Source organism: Chiroxiphia lanceolata, chromosome 4 (genome assembly GCF_009829145.1).
Source record: "Chiroxiphia lanceolata isolate bChiLan1 chromosome 4, bChiLan1.pri, whole genome shotgun sequence".
Lineage (NCBI taxonomy): Eukaryota > Metazoa > Chordata > Aves > Passeriformes > Pipridae > Chiroxiphia > Chiroxiphia lanceolata.
In genome coordinates, this window is record NC_045640.1 from 7,469,664 (window position 1) to 7,493,377 (window position 23,714).

Below are 23,714 nucleotides of genomic sequence, written 5' to 3' on the forward strand. Positions count from 1 at the left end.
ATCTCAACCTAAAATATATTTTATTTTTCTTAGTATTTTCTTGCTCTCTTCCTAGTGGGATATAATAATGAGATTTAAAATACTTTAATAAGGGCACCAGGCTACTTGCCAGGGGGCTTGAATACTAAATAAGAATATTTACATCTTTTAAGACCCTGGAGGAGGAATCAGTGCAATGCACTCGAAACACGTATGCACATCTCAAATATGACAGTTAATTTTAATTCACTGGGAAAGAAAGTACACATTCACTTCACTTTATTAGGCCTCATTATTATCAATGAGGCCAAAGGGATGATTATCTTTAGCTGCTCCATCGTGGCCTAAAAGTAAACATTCTTCCTGACAAAGACAACTTATTAAAATATAAAGCAATGTTAAATTGTTCAATTTTTAAGTTACAACAGGTGAAATTTCGAAAACCCCCGCTGATGACAGCGTTTTCTACCATTATTTTGTCCAGCTCGGTACTATGACTGAAATCCTGACTTTTGAATTCAAATTTTGAGAGGAAAACAAAGCAGCACAGCAGATTGACTCATAGCTACACAGTAAACAGGCTCATTCTCTGCTTTGTAGGCTCCTTTTGGTATCATTTGCTTACAAAATGATAATGTTTATAAACAGAATCGACACTCTGTCTCCTTATGTCTGGGGGCAGGGGAAAAAAAAAAAAAAGCACCTTCAGATTAACATGAGAATTTATGCCAAGCAATTCTGGAGGTGTATCTGAAACAACACCCCGTGCATATTATTCATGTTACCTTAAACAACACAGGCATAAATGCACGTTTTAAATAAAAATTTAAAAGAGTGAAAAAAATAAAAAAGAAGATGAAAGAAGAGAAATTGATATGTAGGGCGCAGAGCCTTACCTCTGATACACAACCCGTCCGCAGCTCTACCAAAACCACCCCACCAGCCAGGCCTTGAACACTTTTTACAGCAATAAAACGCCGCTTTTAAACTTCCTGTTTATCCAAACACCGGCCCAGCTTTCCCGCAGCTCCGAGCCCGTACCGCTCACCCCACGGGCGAGAGGGGGCACGGAACACCCCAAATCCATCCCGGGGGGCCGGAACACCCCCAATCCATCCCGGGGGGCCGGAACACCCCCAATCCATCCCGGGGGGACGGAACACCCCAAATCCATCCCGGGGGGACGGAACACCCCCAATCCATCCCGGGGGGACGGAACACCCCAAATCTCCTCTTGGGGGACGGAACATCCCAAAAACCCCTCTCCTGGAAGGACAGAACACCTCAAATCCCTCCTAGAAGGACAGAACACCCCAAATCTCCTCCTGGAAGCACAGAACACCCCAAACCCTCTCCTGGAGGACGGAACACCCCAAACATTCTCCTGTAAGGACGGAACACCCCAGATCCATCCTGCAATGACGGAACACCCCAGACCCTCTTCTGGAAGAACAGAACACCCCAAATCTCCTCCTGGAACGACAGAACACCTCAAATCTCCTCCTGGAACGACGGAACACCCCAAACCCTCTCCTGGAAGCACAGAACACCCCAAGCTCCCTCCGGGGCGCAGCTCCAGGGCCGTTCGAGTTCGGCGCTTCAGGACGAATCTCGCATCCCCCCCTTCATTTTTTTTTTTATTCCTCTTTATGTTTTCGCCAAGAATAAAGCAGCAGCAGCACCAGCAGCAGCCGCCACCGGGCAAAGTTGCGCCGGCGCTGCGGCCGCCAGGGCACACGGCGGTGACGGGCACACAAAGCGCGGCGGCGGCGGCCGCTCGTGTGCGTGTGAGTGGTGTTTGTGTGTGTGCGGGTGTGTGTGTGTGTGTGTGGTGTGTGTCTCTGTCCGCGTCCCCCGCCCCGCCGCGACCAGGCCGGATGGTTACCTAGAGGCAAGCCCTTGTTCAGGAGGTGCGAACTTCCCATGGAGGCGCCGCGCTCCGTCCGCGCCCGCCGCGGGGAGGAGAGTGGTGAAGAGGAGGACGAGGAGGAGGAGGGCGAGGAGGATGCCGGGGGGCAGCGCCGCTCGGAGCCGCCGCGGCAGCCGCGGCATATGGCGGCCGCTCCGTGGGCGCCCCCGAACTGAGCGGCGCCTCGGTGCGCGCGCCCCCGCCGCCGCCGCCGGGCGCGCCCCCGCCGCCGCGCGCACGCGCGCCCGCCCGCCCCCGCGGAGGGAGGGGAAGGGCGGGGTGGGGCGGGAAGGCGGAAGGAGGGAGCGGCCGCCGCCGCCCCCCCCCCCCCCCTTCCCCTCCGGCTCGATCTCCTGGTTCTAGGCACGCTCCGAGGCAAACGAGAGAGCGCGGCGGGAGTTTAGCCGCTCGCAGCGATTTCTGAAACTGCCCGGGTGGACGCGATGTCGCCACGGTTTTGGTTTTTTGTTTGTTTGGTTTTGTTTCTTTTTGTTTGAACTTCAGCAAAATTAACGCTGGCTGCGTTCACAGGATGGGTCAGGCTGGAAGAGACTCCAGTGGGCCATCTGCTCCCAACCTCCCTGCTCAGGCAGGGTCATCCCAGAAGCACATGGCACAGGATTGCGTCCAGACGGTTCTGGAATATCGCCAGTGAGGGAGAGTCTGCACCCTCTCTGGGCAACCTGTTCCAGCGCTCGGTCGCTGCCACAGGGAAGTTCTTCCTCGCGTTCAGGTGGAATTTCCCGTGCATCAGTTTCTGCCATCCCGGAATACCAGCGGTTCTGGTGTTTCGCTATCGCTGGGGTTCGGCATTAAGGCTTTTCACTCTTAAAAATTAACAAAAATGAAAACAAGTAAAGCCATGACACCTTAGTTTTGCCCCCAGCGAGGGTCAGCGCCTCCTGCATCCTCCCTGACCCGCCCAAGGAGCCCCAGAACTGCACACTGTGGGGATCACCGCCGCGAGTGGCGACAACGGGTTTAGGGAGAAAGGAGCGAGCTGACCAAATTTAGTATAACAGCCACTGAAATCCCTCTCCACTGGGGAATCCCGCACATTCCCACTGAGTCCTGGCGGTTCCCGGATCCCTCGGGGGTTACCCCGCGCCCGCCATGCGCCTCCCCTCACAAACAGAGACGGCGGCGGACGCGAACCAAAGTCGCCGCCGCGCCCCCGCGGCCGCTGGGTCTGTTGACGGCGGCCCCGCCCCGCCCCGCCCCGCCCGGGCGCGGTGAGGGAGCGGTGGCCGCCATGGCCCCGCCGCCTCCCACCTCGCGGTTCTTCGCTCCTCAGCGCCCCTGGCTCCGCTCCAGCCCTCCCGGAAACTTTTGTACCTCTGGCACAGCCGCCCCCTTCCTCCTCTGCCGCAGGCGGGAAGCGGAGCCGCGGCCGCTCGCCCGTCCGTCCCCTTCCACAGCCGAGCCCGGCAGCGAACGTCCCATCTTTGGGCTTTTCCCAGAAATAAAGCGATCAGCCAGCAAACGGCCCCAGGGACCCGGACTTCCCCCTCGGATAAGGACAGGGAGTCCCTGGGCAGCGAACAGGAGCAGTCCACCGGGATAACTGACATGGCTGTACATCTCGCTGTGGGGTTTTGGGGAGTTGGTTTGTTGGCCTGAGAGGGGAATATTTGAACCCAAAGGTTATAAAGGGTGGTTTCAGCCTCCCAGGTTGTGCGGATTTCAGGAATCCGCCCAGGGCACGGCAGCATTCAGCAACTTGGCTCCAGTTCCCTAATAACTTGTTTTTCAAACCGTTCCCCAGGTACTGTGTCCATTTCATGGGATTATCCAGCAGCATTGGGAGGTAACTCCCAGGACAAGTTGATGCAGCCTCTGACTTATCTTCATTTTCCTCCTGTTATTCCTGGGAAAGCCTTTTGTGGCTCAGCACAGACGTCTCAGACATCCCTCAAACAGCACAGTTTCCCTAAATTCTCACTGTGCATCACTAGGGCAGCACCAAGCCAAGCGCCTCATGTGGGGTTTGTATAAATAAATTTGGGTTTAATCACTTTAAAGTGGTTAACCACTTTATTGCCATTTATAGATCTTAGCAAGTATAAAAAGATATACATATCAAAGCTGTTAAGAATAATGATTTTGCCACCCCCCCCACACACTGCTTCAGTTGCCATGTGGCAAAGTATCGGCAGGAATGAGTATTAGGGGTCGAACACACTTAAACCACAAGTGAAATATCTGTGAATGCCGATATGGATATGGAAGCATCTCCAGGGGAAAATTACTACTGGAAAATGAAAAATTCCAAAATTAAATTAAGAGTTCAGTTACATTTTTTTTGTAGAGAAACATAAACAGAGCACTGAGACCATGTCCTCGGTGGGGTTACATGACTGGGCAAATGTTTAGATCTAAACTGGAACTGCTGCTTCGGGGAGGGAGGGGAGTGTGGCACAAAATATTATGACAAGGGGAGTGCTCTAAGTGAGGATAAGTTGGCATGATGAACAGATGGAGGATTCAATAACAGGAGGTTATTAATACTGCAGTTTGGTATTCTCTACGCTACTTCGTGAAGGGATTCATATGCTTGCTCTTTTTCCTTCCTGATTGTACACAGACCTAACAAACACGCACTGTAGGTAACGCCGGCACACACATCACAAGTTCATGTTTCCTGGGAAAACATCATGGGCTGGGTCCTCAGCTGGTTGTAACTGGACCAACTGTGTTCCCTTCAGCAGCAGAAAGCTGAGTTGCACCTGCTGAAGGAGAGAGGTTATCTGACCCCGGCTCCCCGGCCAAAAGGTCTCTCCGTCCTGCTCCTTGACAGCTGCCACAAGGCACCTGCTCTACAGAACAAACCCTGCAGACTCTCAGGATGGGAAAGGACACAAAATAATTCAAGAGCCGTTCAAGTTTTCCTTCAGAACACAACGTAATGTTCCTTCTGCCTAAGAAAATCGAGCTTGCTTTCACCCTGAGTTCAGCCCTTCTCTCCTGTGCGGCTGTCAGTGGCCTAGTTTTAGACTGGACATGAGAAAATCCAGGAGCAGACCAGCTGACTCCAGCCAAGCCTTTCACTGCCTCTCTCCTTTTTGCTTCCTAATTTCTCCAGCTCGCCTCTGGGTCACCACACATTCAGGCATTTCACAACTTTTACACTGTGGCTTGAACAGCTACAGTACATCTTCCACAAAACCTAACAATTCCCATCCTCTTACTGCATTTGGGCACTGCTGTCACTGCAACATTTTTTTTTAACAACCATGTAACACAGCTGAGTGTCTTCTGTGTCTTGCACTGAGAATTATGGCATTTTTCAAAACCCCCAAACTGTTTCTTGGCTTCTTAAGAGTCAGCTGGAGGAGCACATGTGCTGAAGAGCAAATACATTGTTTTAAGTGTATCTGTTAACAGCCATATGTATTATTTAAGTACAAGTTTTATTCCCCTCAGAATGTGCAATCATAAGGGCATGACCTTGGGCTTTCACAAATTAGATACATTAGAGTTTGCTATCTATAGCAGATGTGACTTTGAAGATACTGAAAGAGGAAGTTTTACTGTTGTATCATCTAAGCAACCAGCCAAGATACATGTTGAATGTTTTCTAAAGTGAATAATGAGGTTTGACAATTTTCTTTCAAGAAGATACCGCTATTGTGTGCTTACAGATTTTCTTTGGTTTGTCATAGTTGTACGTGCTGGTTCTTTCATGCATGTTTTTGCTTCATTATCAAACAGACGTCAAGGATTGTAACAGTTTTTAAAGCCATAAATTTAAAACCTTTATGCATTTTTAATCAAAATGCAAGATTATATTTCAATGGAATATCTTAACTTTTGTCAACAGTAAATCTTGCAGATGCTATTAGGAAAGCCTAAAAGGGATTTATGTCAAAAGAAAAGAATTGTTGGGTAAAGCAGGCCTAACACTTAACTTCATCCTAAAACTAGATCTTTTAAATGTATAATCAAAAGAAGTCAATTCAATTTATTTAAAATCTAGAAAGAAAACTTTGTTTGGATTTAAATATTTCCTTAATTTTTTCACTTAGATCCTGAAAGACATTTGTTTATAAAACACACAGAGATCATCCTACTTTGATTTTGCAATTGCGTATTTTAATTACAGCTCCTTTTTTTTTTCTATTTATTTAGGTATAACTTCCTCTGTTTGAAACTTCCCACTGTAAGACGCAAATGCTTTCTGGCTGATGTGAAAGTCATTTTGGAGAAACATTTTCAGCAAATTCTGAGTGGGAAATTGAAAAAAAAAAAAAGAATAACTGACTAAAGGGAACCACTTCATCTCTAAGAAATGGTGGTCATCACAAGCATGAAATAAAATAGAGGACCTTCATCTGCTGTTTTAAAAAATGTTTGCAGAAGGATCAAAGTTGCAGAATAAAGTCGCGCTTAATGAAGAAGAAGTTCGGCTGGGTCAAACATGCAAAGTCATTTTTGAAATGCCAAATGTGCACTGCTCCCTTCTCGGAACGGAACTGCTCCACCAGCTCTGTGCTGGAAATACCGGCCGTACAAAAGTGACAAAGCTTATAGCGTACTGAGCGAATGGAAGAATAAATTTCCTTCAAAACCAGTGAACACAAAAAACCTCTCTCCTCTGATGTTATCTGTATTAAGTGACTAAGAGATTTTCTTCTTGATCTCACCCTCTTCATACAAGTGCTAAAAACACAAGAACTAGGGTGGAATTAAATCCGCTGCATTTTCTGGTTGTCGTGAAATGAGAGGTATTATTTTCCATCTAGTCAGGAGGAGTTAACAGACCATTTCCAGGAAGGTCTGTGTTCTGGCTGAAGAGAGAAAGAAGATAGAGATGAACAGCAGAAGAAACCTATCGAGAACCATTAGTGGATGTCAGCCATTGTCCATCTGTTCACAGTGGAATAAATCCAGACCTGAAGGAACAACTGCAACCTGCCCCATATGGCTCCTTCCCTTCTGCGCTGGCAGGGCTTCTTTGGGGATTTGACATTGGATGAGGTAAAGGAGAAGCGGCACAATCTGTGTTCCCAGGGACAAACAGCCAATTAACATGAAAGGACAAAAAGTGGGTTAGTGACCCAGGGAAGGTTTCCTCCTTCTCACCTGCCTGAAATCTTGGAGCTCATTCAGACTGTAAGTTGCACAGATACTGTGCTGAGGCTCCTGCTGCTAATGAAACCTTCATAATTTACCTCTACCTACTAACAAAATCCTCAGTAGGCGAGAGAGACCACTGATCCAGCTGTCTCCCAAGGTGTTAAAGAAGGCATTGAGAATATATTATACTCACGTTCCATTAAAAATTATAATGCATTGTGCTTTCAACATAATGAACCAGCATAACAACATTCTGCATTTACTATTATAGAACTGGATTATTGAGTAGTAATTTACTTCTCAAGTTTTAAATCAGTCTGGGCCTTGTCATGAAGCAAAGTACTATTTTTTAGATGATTAAGGGAAGTAGGCTCCAACCTGTGCAGAGTAGTTATGACGTCTGGCTGTCTCCTTAAAATTATAAGGAGAACCAGATACTCTTTATGATGCTTCATTCTGCATGCAAAGAAACAGATCTACATATTAAGGGATCAAAACCCACAAGTCTGTAGTAGATTCAGTAACCTGTTTGGTGGTAGTAATTTCACAGGTAATATGGAGAATAATGAACCATCCAGTGGCCTAAGCAGAACCAGTGGATGTCCTGAGTAAACTTGCTACTGTGGGTGTGTCTTCAGGGCAGTCTGCTGAGAAAATCGACAACTGCAGAAAACCAAACTCAGGAGGTACATTCACCTATGTGGATTCAAGGGTAGGACACTTGCCTACACCACTTCCAGAAGAAAGGAGAGATGCTCAGGCTGGATCTCTGCTCTAGCTCTGAAGCCACAAGCAGTTCAGATTTGCCAGTGTTACTCCAAATATAAGGTGATTATCTTCTTAGAAGAGGGATTAATTATTCTGGCCTGGCCCTATGCTAAAGCAGCAGTGGGGCATCTCTAGGAGATGCTGTATGCTCATACCCATTTGGACTGGCAGGAAGCTGGTGCTCTCTGGGCTGCAATTTGCACTCCACCTCTTCTTTAGTTCTCTTCTAACACACTTGGCATCTTATTTTTGTCAAAGTTGCACAATAAGTATTCAGGAAAAAAAAAAGCGCAATAGTTGTATCAGAGATAATTTTCAAGTTCCCAAACAATTATATTTGCATTTATGAATGTCATTCATTCACTAGGTGGCAGAGAGAGCATCCTACTTCCTTGTTTGAAACGCGCACCGCAAAACTGAGGATGCCCTCGGGAAAAATACAGAGAGGTATGAAATCAAAGCAAAATTTCTAAGCATTTAGCTGGAGACTTTGCTCTGAAACTACCCATGAAGCTTACCCATCTGAAAAACTAGCATGGATATTAAAGGATGCAAAAAGCAAAACAGTGTTACATGAAAATGTCCATTTTCTGCCAAGGACCTTGAGCATGACCACACAGCAGGATTATATGCATTTATGACATTGAAATGAACTCTCTTGCTTTGTCAAATTTACTTGGGATGATGACAAGTTGTCAGGCTTGAATTTCATCCTTTTCCAAACTGAACACTGCTTTGTACCCTCATGAAATACTGCACTACCAGCACTCCACTATCACCTACCACTAAGATAAGAGAGTGGTTCACTACTGAGCAAAAAGTGACCTCTAGTGAATCCTGAGATTTCTAGCTCCTGAGACACACAACATCCCCCTGTCAGCCCCCTGCCTGTCCCTGACTGATCACATCCATGTACAACTAAAATCTGATAATGCTACACCCTGACACCACTCAGCAGCTGCACTCCATCCATCAAGCACTTCAGGTACCTTCAGTAACCCTCACTGCGAGCAGCAGCCATAGTAAGGACATTTGAAAACATCTGCATATTGAAAAACCTGCACACGTTTGTTTAAACACAATAAAATCTGCCTATTGAATGATGTTAGATAATTTAATGGACTATAATAAAAAGTGCAAGCTCATTTAACTAATTTTAATTTGTTTTAAAAAGTAGTATATCCAGAAAAACATTCTCTTAAATATGTAAAAATAATGTCGACGATCAGTCCTTTCTACTCTAAGAAAGCAGGAAAATTAGAGGAGAGAAAAACAGTAGCAAAGAGATGGGCAGTGAAAATCAATTCCATAGTTACAACATAGGGAACGATACACAGGCTAGGCAATCCATAACAGTGAATGGTCGATGATTTTAGAACAGTAAAAAGAAACTAGCAAGGTTTCCTGTGTAAAGCACATACCCCATTAGCCACAGAAACACATTCCATGTTCTCTGCCTCCATGTACCTCACGACACACTAATATTTGTAACCCTCTCCTAATACGTGTATCTTTTTCTAACAAACATTTCATAGGCAGCTATGTAGAGCCTCACCTTTTATTTCTTCATTAAACCCAAACAGAGAGTGCTGTGCAGTTTTTTTACTTCCCATGCTCAAGACTTAAAACTCAACAGCTGAAAACTAAACCTCCAGAAATCCTTATCCCTATGCAAGACTCCTAAGACACAATTCAAATCCTAAAGGACATCAGTTTATTTGACAACTTACACAGTGATATGAAAAAAAAAATACTGAAAAAAACCCCTTTGTATTGCTGTATAATGCAGATAGAAGCAGCCTGTTATCCCAGCATAAAGGCTGCCTGATCACACTACTTATATTCCTATAACATACAATTTCTCTACGGAAGCAAAGGCGATTCAAATAGGTGATAATCAGTATCAACAGATTTACTGCTACTTGAGCTGATCGTTACTGCCGAATACCCCGACTTACAGACTAAGGCAGCACTGAGCATTATGATAGGATGGTATTATTTAAAGATTAATGGATAAACTTTCCAAAGGCCTTATCATATTGCATGAAGAAGATGCTGCAGAGAGAGCACATCTCATGAAAATGTTTGCTAAATCATTGTCTTTTTAACGGTTCAACTCTCCTACACAGGAAAACACCATCTGACAGAGATGTTTTGTTCAATTTGTATCACAGCACAGCACAACTGTGGTCCTACAAGTGTCTTGTGGGAACTCCATCATCTCACAACGCCCATTACTCCGACAGCAGAGTCACTGGTGCACTTTTAAAGGCAGCTATTGTTGTGCCAGGCAGGCGTTGGCAAGGTGGCTGGGCTGATACATCTGCAGTGTTAGTGAGTCACGGTGGCACTGTGCAAAGCCCACACAGAGTTCATCACAAGCTATAAACACAGAATCAGAGAATCCTTTGGGTTGGAAAAGACCTTTAAGATCATTGACTGCTACCATTTAACCCAGTGCTGCCAAGGCCACCGCTAAACCATGTCCCCAGGTGCCAGGTCTACACATCTTTTAAATCCCTCCAAGGACAGTGACTCAACCACTGCCCTGGGCAGCCTGTTCCAATGCTCGGCCACCCTTTCCATGAAGAAATGTTTCCTAATATCCAATCTAAACCTCCCCGGCACAACTTGAGGTCATTTCATCACGACACTTATTCACAGGGTATCTAATACGGCTTTTGTGCAATGAACTATTATTTTTCACTACACTGATGTGCCATCTGAACTACCAGATCACAAGTAATACAATAAACATTCAAAAATCTGCAACTCTCATGCAACCAACAATTTTAAAGTTTTTGCTGCCATCATATAATTCCAGGGAAAATCTTAAGGTATACAAAACCTATTTTTTTCCTTCGTATTCTTATAGTTTATGTGGGTCTTATTTAATTCTATGAGCAGCTGAAGAGTCATTGATGTCAGCATACTCTTTTATTAATTTGTATTATTTTATGTATCTCCAAGAATGATCACAGAACAAGCTTGCACATCACTTATGGAAGAGGAAAGTTCAGCAGACATAGACAAAAAGGGAAACACTTCCATGCAAAGAGATTGGGTTCTTAATTAAAATGATTTGATACACCTTATGAACAGTGCAAGTTATATCACAGATGATGAAGTTACCTTAGGAAAAATGTACTTTAAATTAACTACTGGAGGCTAAAGACAACTGAGCTGTAATAATAAGTAAATGTATATAGATAGTGTGTAAATAATTAATTCGCTTTTCCTGAAAGACCTGGAAACAAATGAGAACATGCTGTGTATCGCTGTACTGTGCTGATCTCTAACTGAAGTGGCTTCCAAGACCCATGACCCAGAAAGGTTAAAGTTTGTGTCTTTCCCAGAGGCTGCACCTCTATGATTAACATTACAGAGAAACCCACATCAGAAAGAACTATCACCAGAGAGGAACGAACAATAATTCATGGAGATAATAAAAAGTCTAAGGAGGAAAAAAACCTGATCCTACCTTGGTTCGACAAGAGTATTTTGAATGTTTTTCCTTTCCAGCAACACAACTGTAACTTTTACTAAATACCAAGTACTGGAAGAGATGATTTTTTTGTTTCTTGAGGTTTTACAATCACAAGCAGAATTAAAGGTTCCCAGTCTACTCCTGGATATTTCCTGATGAGAGATTTCCAATTGTACTAAAATCTATGGATGTTCTGAGATGCAGACAGATGTCTGCGAGGCCACAGGCTGAGGTCATCAAACTCATCTCATTTGTGACCTAAGCTTAGTCTCTTGGCTCTCTTAAAAAAAAAAGGGGGGGGGGGGAGGGGAGGATGATGGAAAGGACACCAAAGAAACTATTTGCTAATTTATCTAAAAAATTTTTCTAGTTAATTTTTTAAGTTAATAGCAAACACACATTTTGGTAACATATGGCCAAGATGACGCACATTGAGAATATACATAATATATTTGGTCATCTATCATTAACTGCTCCTCACAGTAATTACTGTTTCTGGCATTATTAGCAGGCAACTGTCTGTTATCTCCTGCACATCTAACCAACCAAATTTTAAAGAACTCACATTTAAATCTCATTTCAAAGGCAGTTTTACAGCACTAAGTGAGCTAAACTGCTTCAATTTATATATACATATTTACATAAATCTTCATTTATCAACAAATAGTTCAATTTCTTGCTTCTTCAAACATTCAAAGAAAAAAGTACCACACTGATGCTGACATCATTTTGGCTGCTTAAGGGAAGATAAAATTGGGTCTCTCAAAGCTGCAGGCAAAATACTACAATGGATAACAAATATTCCTTGTGTATACATGATTGGAACGGCTGTCTCCATTGGGCACTGACTGTACATTGTGGAGCACAAAATGGATTCAGAGAAGATTTTATTGTTAGAATCAGTTCATATGCACGTGCAGTATTCAAACAGTTTATTTTACAATCACTGCTACCTGCTCCCTGACCCCACAGATACCCTTTTGCTTAAAACAACCACTGAACTTCCAAAACACTACAAAAATCCACCATGTAAATAAATATAGCACAGAGGTTTCTATTAAAAAAAAAAAAAAAAGAGATCATTGATAGCAAATTTTCTGAATCTTTTTCCCTTTGATGGCTGCAGGGCAGTCCAAATTTCTCCATATAATCCACTGTTAGCATCAACACTGTTTCCATTCTGCCCTTAAAAAAATAGAAAAGGAGAAAAAAGGTTTTGCACAGGAGCATTAATAGTTCCACTTGCCCTGTGGCAAATGGGGAAAATATGTCAATGTGAATTACTGTACTGTCTCCATGGATCAAGATTTCTCTTAGTGCTTTCAAAATTCCACTAACAGAAACAATTGCTAAGAGCATTTGCTACTTAGCCTGCTATGCTGGAATCAAATAAGACCCTAGGATCAACTAATGCTAAAATATTATCTTCTCTATTGATTTTCTCTCCCTACATTAACTGAGGAAAGAAACAGCTGAATAATTTTAGCTGGAAAGAACACTGGATCGCTCTCACAAGGACATCCAAAGAACTTAAATAATCAGGATAATTGCAAAATAGAATTTTGAGCAGCTTACACTTCCAGAAATGTAGGAATATCACAGTATAATTTTACTTCATTCTGACCCAAACAAGTTGCACTATAAATTCTACTCACTACACAGAGTTACAGTGGGGAATGGAATATCTCTTTACAGAAACCAAGCACACACACACAGATGCATTAGAAAAAATAGTTCTAATTGTGTGCAGTTGTGCATGCACATTCAGATGCAAAGGAGTGAGCCAAGTACTATTAAAGACATTCCAAGTCCATTTTCTCTACTGGAAGGCTACTTTATGGGTGTTTTATTAAGTTCTTTTTTTTTTTTAATATCTCTTGCCTAGTACAAGATTATGGTCTCAATTAATTAATAAAGTACAATTGTTGAAATTCTTGGGCCATTGGGCAGATCTGGTATGAAAATTTATTTCTAAACTTGATCTGGCCAACAAGAATGAACATGTAATGAAATCCAGACACATGTACTTACACACTGTTGATTATTTCTACCAAATAGCAATTTATTTTCACTAGAAAAGAATAATCTTAATTCTTGTACTACATTCATCACCAGGATTCATATACCTCTAGCAAATTCATCTAAGGCAACCATGAAGATGCAACAACTTAAGAGTTTTGCAAGGTGTCTGAGTTAGCAATACTGACATTCTGGTTTAAAAAGTTAGTGCTACACAAAGCTAAAAATAAAAGATAAAACCAAACACATATTAAAAGGATTATGATCAGTTAGCTTAGGACACATTTGTCAATGAAAACCCTCTCTCAGTAGAGATGTTTCTAATGGGTATTTGTCATCACCTTCACCAACGATGTGGACACAGATAGAAAATCTTTGCAAAAATGACTGTGAACGTCATAAAAAGAATAATAACTGTCTAAAAAATAATAGCAAAAGTGCAATCACACAGTCATTTTGGATCACAGATAAATGAAAGTCACAGATAAATGAAGTAACAAAACATGCTTTAATAAATCCAAGATGGAAAGCTTTGCCATTAAAAAAGACTACTGTCACACTGACAGGGTAGGGAATTAGAGCCTTAAAAGTGATGTGCAACTCTGTCAGCTTCAAGAATTACACCTCGACATGAGGAGGTAATGTTTTCCTTGAAAAAACTGCTAAATTCAAGTATGGAGGAAATCTTTGCCATTGTGGACAGGATTACCAACATTATAAACAGTGAACTGTTGCTGCCAGCTCTGGCATCCGCATTCTGTATGGTCAAAAGTGTACAAAAAGAAAAACTCAATGCTGATGGAAAAAAAAGCCTTGAAGAACACAATGTATTCAGATTGCCAAAAAACCTGAGAGATAACATGATTACACTTTGCAGGGAGAAACACCAGACACTAAAGACTGCCTAATCTTAAAGGAAGACATAATAACACTGAGCAGCTTAGAAGCTCATTCAAAAATCTGTACTTTCTAAGTTGGTTTCTTTTGCTGTTGCTTAAGTGGATATTACTGACTACACTACCAAAAGTTATGGTGGTGTCCTATCTCCTGTTTACTTCAAATGCCCTTCTGAAAGATCAGTCTAACAAGAATTTGGGGCTGAACTGTATCAAGTATTTACATGATACAAAGAGGTTCGAGGTAACCGGGAAATTCCTTTCTGATCCCACACTTTGGGGAGTTACAGCTCCAAAAACTTGAAGTTGATTAATTGTTGGTCACTACTCTGCTTCCTGTTGGGATGAACAGAACAGATGAGCTTTCTTTCTCTGAGCATCATCTACTGATATCAATCTCTCCCTGCTCATGACATCCATTAACAGGAAGCAATTACTACTGAGAAGCCGTGATGAAGAGGGATGTCTTACCATAAACCAGCTGAATTCCAGGAGAGAACTCGTGATGATCCCACTGAGAGCACCGTGGACAAGAGGAGACAGATTCTCTTCAAGACCCACACAGCATGGGAAACACTGAACTTGGGGACATGCAATACTAAATTAGTAACAAGTTCTTTTTACTGTCATTAAATAACTGGGGTTCATGCACTTCTCCACCCAGGTGCACCAAAACAGGGGTGTTTGCAGACTAGAAATGAATAAATGCACATTGTGCCGGGTGCTCGAAGCACAGTCTGCAGTGAGATGGAGTTTCTGTGGCACCTTCATCACCCTGCACAGGGAATGCTGCTGGGAGAAGTGTTCTCAGGAAGATAAGGACAGTGAGTCCTTCTGAAGGACCAGCGCTGCTGCCACCTCACTCGGGTTTAGCTCAGTTAGTGCTTCTTTAAGAACATTGTCTCTCGTGCACTGCAAGACTGTTCTTGTATCTGACAAGCAGAACTGGATGCTGCCCATCAATTTCCGGTATTTAAGCTGCTGACATCTTAACTGATGACACAGCTTAGACTCTTCCATTCGGTTTGCAAAAAAAGTCACACAAGACGGAGCCGAGAGGAATTCTGCTGGCAAGTGTTTTTGTAAGGGAACAGAGGCGACTCATAACCGGGAGAAATCAGAAGGATTTAGGCTCAGCCAAGATTTGGGAAATGCACAATCAGTTCCTGATTCTGTCACCATCCTCTCATCATCCTTGTCATCCTAAACCACTTCCTTTCTCTCCAGGTTCCTCATCTTTAAAATATGTACAGTATTTGCTTATTAAATGCTCATGCTTGCTGTCAGAGCAAATCCATAAAATATTCAGAATCCCACTACAACTGAAGAGTCATTCTCCATATGTCTAACAAGACCAAGGACAGGCATATATTCATCCATGGTGTAAATCTTTGTGTCAGCAGTGTGCCATCATTCTGTTTTCACAGTGGATATATAAAAAATAGACTGTGCTACCCTATAAAGAAATATAACAATCTGTAGGAAGTTGACTGTGTAACCTGAAGTTTGCGTTCCCCTGATCTGTCTCATGAACATAGGCCTCCCCTGTGGCCAGTTAACTGAAGTCAATACTGCTAAAAAAAATACAGTTTTGAAGGCCTGTAAAATTACATTTGTTTTAATACAACTGCTGTGTTTTGGGAGTATCACAGCAGCCCCACACTGAATCATATTTTAACATATTTTTTTGTGTCTTCTACTGGAGCTAAACATTTTACTATTACACGAAGAGTTGAACCGAGGAGAGAGGAGTGGCCCTTTCTAATGCAGATAATCCTGGCAGGTCTAGATTAGGAAAAAACTTACTTTCATTCTAAAACAAAAAGTCAATAGGAAGCTAAACTGTAAAAATAGCAGTAAGAATTCTGTTGGGCAAACCCTTGAAAGATCACCAAAACAGTAATAAATTAATCACGGGAGTATGGGAAGGAGAAATTAAGATGAATAAAAGTTATATTCATGTGTTGATGAAACATTTACACTACCAAAAAAGCTACTGTTGTTAGAATCAGAAAAGACTGTTTACCCCAGTGTGGTTTAGACACTTTTTTTTTTTAATGCTGGATATACCCATGTTGTACAGAAGAACTAAACACAGCGGTGTAAGACAATACTGCTTCCTATGAGATGGCTATCTCAGCTCCGAGCTTTTAGCAATCTGTAACTGTACTCCAATCACAACTGTATTCATTAATAAAACATGTCAGTGCCACCATCTGCCTGCACGCTCCTCTCATCCTTAATTTTGGCTTTACCCAGCAAAGATGTGCGTGTGTTTAAGTCACCATCACCGTGCCATGGATGTCCCACCGCTCAGGACCACACACACACAGATCCTCTGAATCCAGCTTAAACCAAATTCTGCCAGAAAGTTGACTCCTCATCACTCCCCCCACAGGGCTACTATTAATTGCACAAAACACTTACTAGGAAAATTTTAAAAAATTGTATCTTTTTCTGAGACCTGAGAAGCACAACACACACTTATCACTTCTGTAGTAATTATGGCACATGAAGTAAGTGTGAACTCTGTACTGGTCTGCAGTTTCCACAATCAGTTTAGCTTGAAAACAGCATTTTTCTGTTTCTACTGGGAAAATTAAGAAGTCTTTTTTTCTTTATGAACCAAGGCCTGATGTTCCTGAAATGAATGAATGTTTGCCATCCAAGTATTTTTGTTTCTCAGAGCTCTTAAAATAATTATGAACGTGAAACAACAATCACTGTTATTCAGACCATAGTTTTCAGGTGTTTAAACTGAGAGACTAGAGGGATTCAATTAAACATTTAATGTAGAGGACAGTACAGTTGAGTGTGCCAAAACAAACTTCAGCTCACAGCTGTACTAAAAATTTGAAAGATTTTCAGTAAAATAAATCCATATTTTATTAAAATTCTTGCTACAGCTATTGGAATAACATATGCCATCATAAAATAAATGTTTAAATCGGTACTGTACACTGTTCTGGATAATGCCTGCCTTAAAATCAACTATCTCAGTACCTCATTCTTATTTTTATCAAAATAGATAATAAGAACAGTCTTTTACCACACAGAGTCTCTCAGCTAAATTCTCCCTCCTGTTACAAATTAGCTACAGGCAAGACAACAGGAAAAACAAATGGCAGCAATAAACAGGTATTTGGGGGATCAGAAAACGTAAGGGGATGATTTCTGTGATGGAATAATCTTTTCCAGGAAAAGTCCTCCAAGTTTGTTCAAGGCCAGGTTGGGTGGGGCTCTGAGCAACCTGGTTTAGTGGAAGGTCTCCTTGCCCATGGCAGGGGGGTTGGAACAGGATGATCTTTAAGGTCCTTTTCCATGTAAACCATTCTGTGATTCTATGAACTAAAGAAATTCATATAAGTTTTGAAGTCTGAAGACACTGATTACAGTCAAAAGCTGCAGTTCAGTTCTGGTATCATGGGGTACCTTCATCTGTCACTGTGAAATGAGCAGGATGTTCTAACATGACAGATCCCTCCTCCTCCACTTGCTGCCATCTCCAGAAGACAGAGCAGATGCCACTAAACACGACCTCTGAGCCCCATCATCCGACCAGAGCTTTACTCCTCTGGCTGCCCACCAGTCACAACCATCCCACCACGCCCCCTCAGCTTGAATAACACTGTGAGAGGAAGCACCAAAAGCCTTGTTCAAACTGAAGGAAATGTTGTCCACTGCTCTCCCCTCATCCCCAAATCAGCCAGGTTTTCATGGAAGTTAATCTGCCCAGACAGGCAGGATCCACCTGTGACAAATTCACGCTGACTGTTCCCAGTCACCCCCTTCTGCATCATGTCCCTAGAAACACATTCCTAGTCCTCCTACTACCATTGTAGTCGTAGAAACCTTTTCTTTTTTGCCCTTGACATTCAAGTCTCGACATGAGCTTTGATTTTCCTAACACCACCCCTGCATGCCAGGGCAGTATTTGTAAATTCCTCCTTTGTAGCCTCTCCCTCCTTCCACACATATGATGCCCTTAGATTTCCAAGTTTACTGGAGGCTGTGTAACAACTCCACAGATCCAATTTACACCCAACATTTCCTGAGCAATTTAATCTAATGATTTGCTTCCACGTTTCATTCAAAAAGAAGGTTTTTTTTCTTTTTAAACAAAGCCAAACTTAAGGAGCATTGACATCTATAATGGGACTTAGAAGGCAGCATGTGAGTAGCATTTAAAGGCCTACTGGGAGCAAAATTACAGCTCTGAAGAAGAATGTGGCTTCTAAAATTTAATTTAACTGTTTCTTAGGCCTCTTAAATCCTTATCTGTGCTAATCACTGCAAACAACGAGGTGACTATTCAGAAAAAATATCCTTTTTTAGGTGCAATTTGGGTAATTAAAAAACACAGCCACCCAGCTTAGGCAGTATTTCCTAGAGTCATCTCTTCCAGCAGCCACAGAAATATCATATTATGGTACATTTTTGTAAATGTGATTATAGAGTCATTTATATATATGACATTTTAGTAGTAATTGTACAAGCACAGCTAAATAATTGTACTTGAAAATTTGATGACGGAAACAAGTTTTTCTTTCTTGCATTCATCACTACTGAGAATGCAGTGGGTCTTTTAATAAATAATAACCTAATTTCTGGATGTTCCAAGTACGAACCTTGTGATTTAAATATAGCTCAGTCTACTAAATGCTCCTATGAAAGAAAGATAATACAAACCTCCATCACGTATAACTGATAGCAAACTGATTTTTTTTTTTTTAGTAAGAAGTTTGCTTGGGTAAAATAAGGTTCTAATTTTTCCCCCCCCTGCATTTTGCTTTATTTAACTAAATTGCCCTAGAGATGAAAAATGTGGCCAGGTTATCAAATATTCATCCACGAATAATGCATAAAATATTATTAAACTGATGATAGTTGTTAAAATTATGGCCTTTTTCATGCCTAAACACTGGTTTTAGATAATTTTTAAAAAATGCATTTCACATAAGCGATTTTTATGTTCAACACCTCAAACCACATGGACCAAATCAGAGGAGTGCAGCCCAAAAGAGGTAAGGTTTCAGATATAAATCATTGAATTGAGTAGGGAAATGCAGCAGGGCACTGTGCCAAGGGGGGATTTGTACCTGAAATCACTACACCTGTAACTTTATTTAGATTTCTCTTCAGAGGAAAATACTTGAAGGAGGACTTCCCCCCCCTCCCCATGCCTTTCAGCCAGGGCTGGGCAGGGTATTAGTGGCTGCTTTGCAAAAGAAGTCAGTGAGCTCAGCCATTCTCCCATGGGTAACCTCAGCTGGTCTGTCCTTACCTTCAAACTCCTCCCACTGTTTCCCATGTTGAAATACTCATGATTTGCTCCTCTTAACTTCCAGTGGTTAAAATGACCTAACTGCAAATTTTGACATCTCTATGAGATGGTACAAGAGGGAGAAAAAAAAAATCATCCAGTGGAAAGTCACATTTCTACATCCTATTTCTGATGCAAGAGACCTGTTAAATCCTGATGTTAACGAGTTGACTTCATTTGTACTGATCTATAGTATCAGACTGAGACAAATCTTAAAATCCTCCTACCAGTTTCTCAAAACACCATAGGCAGATTTCTGCTCTCTACTTATTCTGCAATTTGATCCTTTTTTTTTTTTTTTTTTAAGTGTGGATTTATATAACAAATTCATGAGCTAGAATTACAGACATCACAGTCACTCTGGAAGACCCACACAGATTTCCCTCAACATAATAAGAACGTACAACAGTCCTCTCACAAAAACACCCTTCAAGTTTTGGAGCGTGTCCTAAGGATAACGATATCTGGACTTTGATCAGAAAAGGAGCAAATTCCAGAGTTCAGGAACACGTGCTCCTGCTGACTCTTTTTTTCCTCTCTCCTTTGGTGGCTGCAGGTATCACTGGGCATTGCTGACACCCATCTCTTGGCAAACCATTGCTTCTACATTTCAAACTGGACATCACCCAGAGAGAACTCAAGTTCAAACTTTTCTGTCCTCCCACCACCTGCTTTTTTAATGTAGCCTTAACTTCGTGACATTGCTCTTGAGAAAATGAGCAGGAAAGGCTTTAAGCATAGAAGAACACTCCCTAGATCTTGCACAGACAGCTAATGGCATTTCATGACCCTAAACCCATTACTGGGTGCACCTCATCCCACCATTTAGTTCCAAGACGGATGCAGGGTCATGCAGGGCACCACCCGGACCAGCAGGATGTCTCCATCGCCCAGTTGAGAATAACCAATTTACTGAGGGATGTTTGTAAGCTTTCCCATAGAAACCACAGAGCCAGGAAAGCCCACAGCCACTGTACCCTGAGCACCTCTGGCACCAACAAGTCCCAAACAAGGAGTAGCTGAAGATCCTGAAGACCTGCTGCGTTTTGGGTTTGCACAACCGTATTTAAGCCCACGTAACTCTAAGTTCACTCATCTCCTGGGAAACAACAACATACATTTCCACTCTCATATTTACAGTGTGTACTTGTCAACAGGATTTTCGTAATTTCTGCCTTCAATTTAACAGCACAAATATTTTGACACCAAAGGTTGCAAAGAAGATGAACAGATTTCACATCAACACAGACCAGTATGAAAACAATATACCCTCAGGTCACTGGATTTACTTGAGTTTTCTGCCTGGTGTTGAACAAGGAGATTCCTTCCTGTGAATGGCCATTTCATGTTCAAACTAAAGGGAAGGGCAATACAGCTGTGTCATTTGAGGAAAAAAAAATCTCCAGGAAGTAAATATTTACTCTCTGCTGAATAATTGTCTGGTTTGGAGCTTAAAATGATTTAAAGAGGGAGTGATCTGCTTAAAAGGTATCACCAGGCATATAACAATAATTTATAGTGGTTTTGTACAGGCACAGAGTACAGCACTCCCCAAAACCAGAACAAAAACCCATTGTGTTGAATGTTGAGGAAGGCAAGGGGGAAAGGAGAGTACTCCTGGAAGTGTTCAAGGCCAGGCTGGATGGGGCTTTGAGCAAACTGGTCTAGTGCAAAGTGTCCCTGCCTGTGGCAGGGAGGGTTGCAATGAGATGATCTTTAATGTCCCTTCCAATCTGAAACAGCTTTGTGATTCATTCTATAATTCTTAAAGCTTTGTAATTTAAGTATAAAGCAAAATGAGAAGTGTTCTTCATGTTTTGGACATAAATAAATGTAGAATAGTAGTGGCCAAACGGTACCTCTCCAATCCGTGTGGAAGGAAGCAGCTTTTCTGACTGAAAATGAAATATTGGACCAGATGAGACACTAAAAGCCACATCCAGTATCTAACTGCATATAGCAGATGAAGTGAAACATGCTACAAACAGTATGTATGCACATATATGTGTCTATGACATGTCAAAAAACAGATTCAGTGTTTGGGTACCAAAACACAAATGCAATGGATGCAGCCAGCATCCAGTTAAACGTCTCAAGGATGTTTAAATAGGTGTTGGTGAGTCTCGTATGAGGCAGAAGCATTAGGTTTTAATTGCCAGCTTTTATAACTGTGTAACAAAATACTTCTAACAACTGAAAGCACAAATGTGATGATTAAAATATAGTCAATCTTACCAAGTTGTCCTCTAGTCAAATGCAGGGAAGTAATTCTTTTCCTAAATTATTTACTAAAGACACTTGTGAGAGGCAATGTGCCCGTGGAATCACCGCCTCAATCTTTGTTTCCTTTCTTATCTTAGCCGAGGGAAAATCAGGATGCTAAACTGACAATGCCTATAAGAAAATGGTGTTTAAAAACAAAAAACACTTCTCCCTTCTGGAATCTTCCTGGATATTAGCACTGCATCATTTGGAAAACTGTAATTCATCACATCTTTCAATGCATTTCTTTTGGAGATACACAGATTCAGTGCAGCACTGCTTATGCTGATGGAACACAAAATGCAGGTGGTAAACAAAAATGCAATGCATCTGTCAAACAACACAATGAAACATTTAAATACATATCTAAAATATTCAAATCCTGACTCTCTTCAATTTTTCCTGGACTGGGAAATACACGAGGTGCTAGAACATAGTGTTTATGTGCAACATCCAAATGTGGTAACAAGCTGAGTAATACCCAGAAACATTCAGATGTAGAGTGGGGTGGGGGGAAGTTTTGACCTACATACATAGAACTAACAACTTTTTCTTAGAAAGAAATAAGAATCAGAGAGAATTCCTCATTATGCATCCTACCCAAAGGTACCAAATTCCTCTGCTTTACCAAATCGTGTCTTTAATGCTACTCCTGCTATTTGAGTTTTCACTTCTTCTAATGGCTTACATGGTCCATCAGTCCATCAATACAAAACTTCAAGAAATAAGAAGTATTTCAAGAAAAGCAGCCCTGACAGCACCAGAAAAGAAATTTAGTCTATTAAGTAAAAAAAAAAAAAGGTTTGTGAAGGTCAAAAAAAATTTTAAAAATTAAAAACAGATGGGATAAATAGCATAAACACAATGCAATGTCTGTATTTTCAAGTAGTAATGATAAATTAAAATCAAATGTTGCATATGCATTTTATCAAGTTATTTAAAAATGGTACTTTGCATGTTATACAGAAAACAAAAATCAGTCACTGAAATTTGTACGTTATCCAAACTTTTGACTACTTTGACACGAAGTAGCTACAAGAAAAGAAACTAATTCAATCATAAAAAAGGTAATCGATGGTTTCCTTGCCAGAGGCGAAAGTTCTAAAGGTGCAAAGTGGTTTTTGTCATGAATTTTCCTTTCCTGAACCTGCAAGAGTAAGGTACAAAGAGCAGAACTTGTCACACCCCCCTGGCTGCCTGCATTGTGCTCCCCGAACACATCAACCTCTTAAATGATGAACAAAGTGCTCCCAGATGGGCTGCCCTGACAGGACCAACAAATGGATCAAATGGACCTGACCTGGGTTATGTTTTACGACAAGACAAGAACCAAATACTTGGCATCGAAACGTGAAAATGAATCTGGAGTTTGGGGTTGACTGTAAAGAGTGCAATGTAAGACCCATAAAACTCTGCCATCCAGGATTTGCCTCTGATGAAGGATTCTGCCACCCCAATACACAATTATCAAAACAGCAAAAACCACAAACCCCAGAATCACCGATCCCAAGATGCTGAGGGAAGAAAGAGGAAGAGAAGGGGATGAAAACAGTGGGAACAGTGCCATGAAAATTCAGGGGGAAATGATCAGCAGTGAAGGCATCTCTGATTACCAGTGAAGAAGTGTTCAAGGCCAGGTTGGATGGGGCTTTGAGCAACCTGGTCTAGTGGAAGGTGTCCCTGCCCATGGCATGGGGGGTGGACTTGATCATCTTTGTAGGTCCCTTCCAACCCAAATCATTCTGTGATTGTAAGAATAGACACAAAAATGGCTTCTGACCCACTATAAATGAAAGATGACTCTACCCAAGGCTGAGACACCATAATGAAGGATGACCTATAAAATAATCAAAGATCATCACCTTTATAAACCCATTCTGGGTGCTTCCTGCACACAGCACAGTGTGTCCCCAGCACTGCTGGAAATACCAGTCTCCCTCCAAAAGCTCTTTCTTTCTCTTGCCCTCAGTGCCTGGTTTCCACACTGCCAACAGT

The 23,714-nt window shown here is 41.9% G+C and overlaps 1 protein-coding gene across 6 annotated transcripts in view; it reads right to left on the reverse strand.

The window, feature by feature from the left end:
* CTBP1 (C-terminal binding protein 1) overlaps positions 1-23,714 on the reverse strand; it is a 234,781-nt gene that overhangs the window by 64,695 nt on the left and 146,372 nt on the right. The window contains exon 1 of one of the 6 annotated variants that reach the window (XM_032684887.1): positions 1,865-2,083. The exons of 3 other annotated variants lie outside the window; for them this stretch is intronic. Coding sequence is in view for 2 of the 3 variants with exons in the window: in XM_032684883.1 (XP_032540774.1) it covers positions 1,865-1,904 (40 nt within the window). In the remaining variant the exon portion in view is untranslated. Of the gene's footprint in view, positions 1-1,864; positions 2,084-23,714 lie in introns of those variants that run through there. 2 more of the 6 variants (XM_032684883.1, XM_032684884.1) reach the window with 2 other exon arrangements.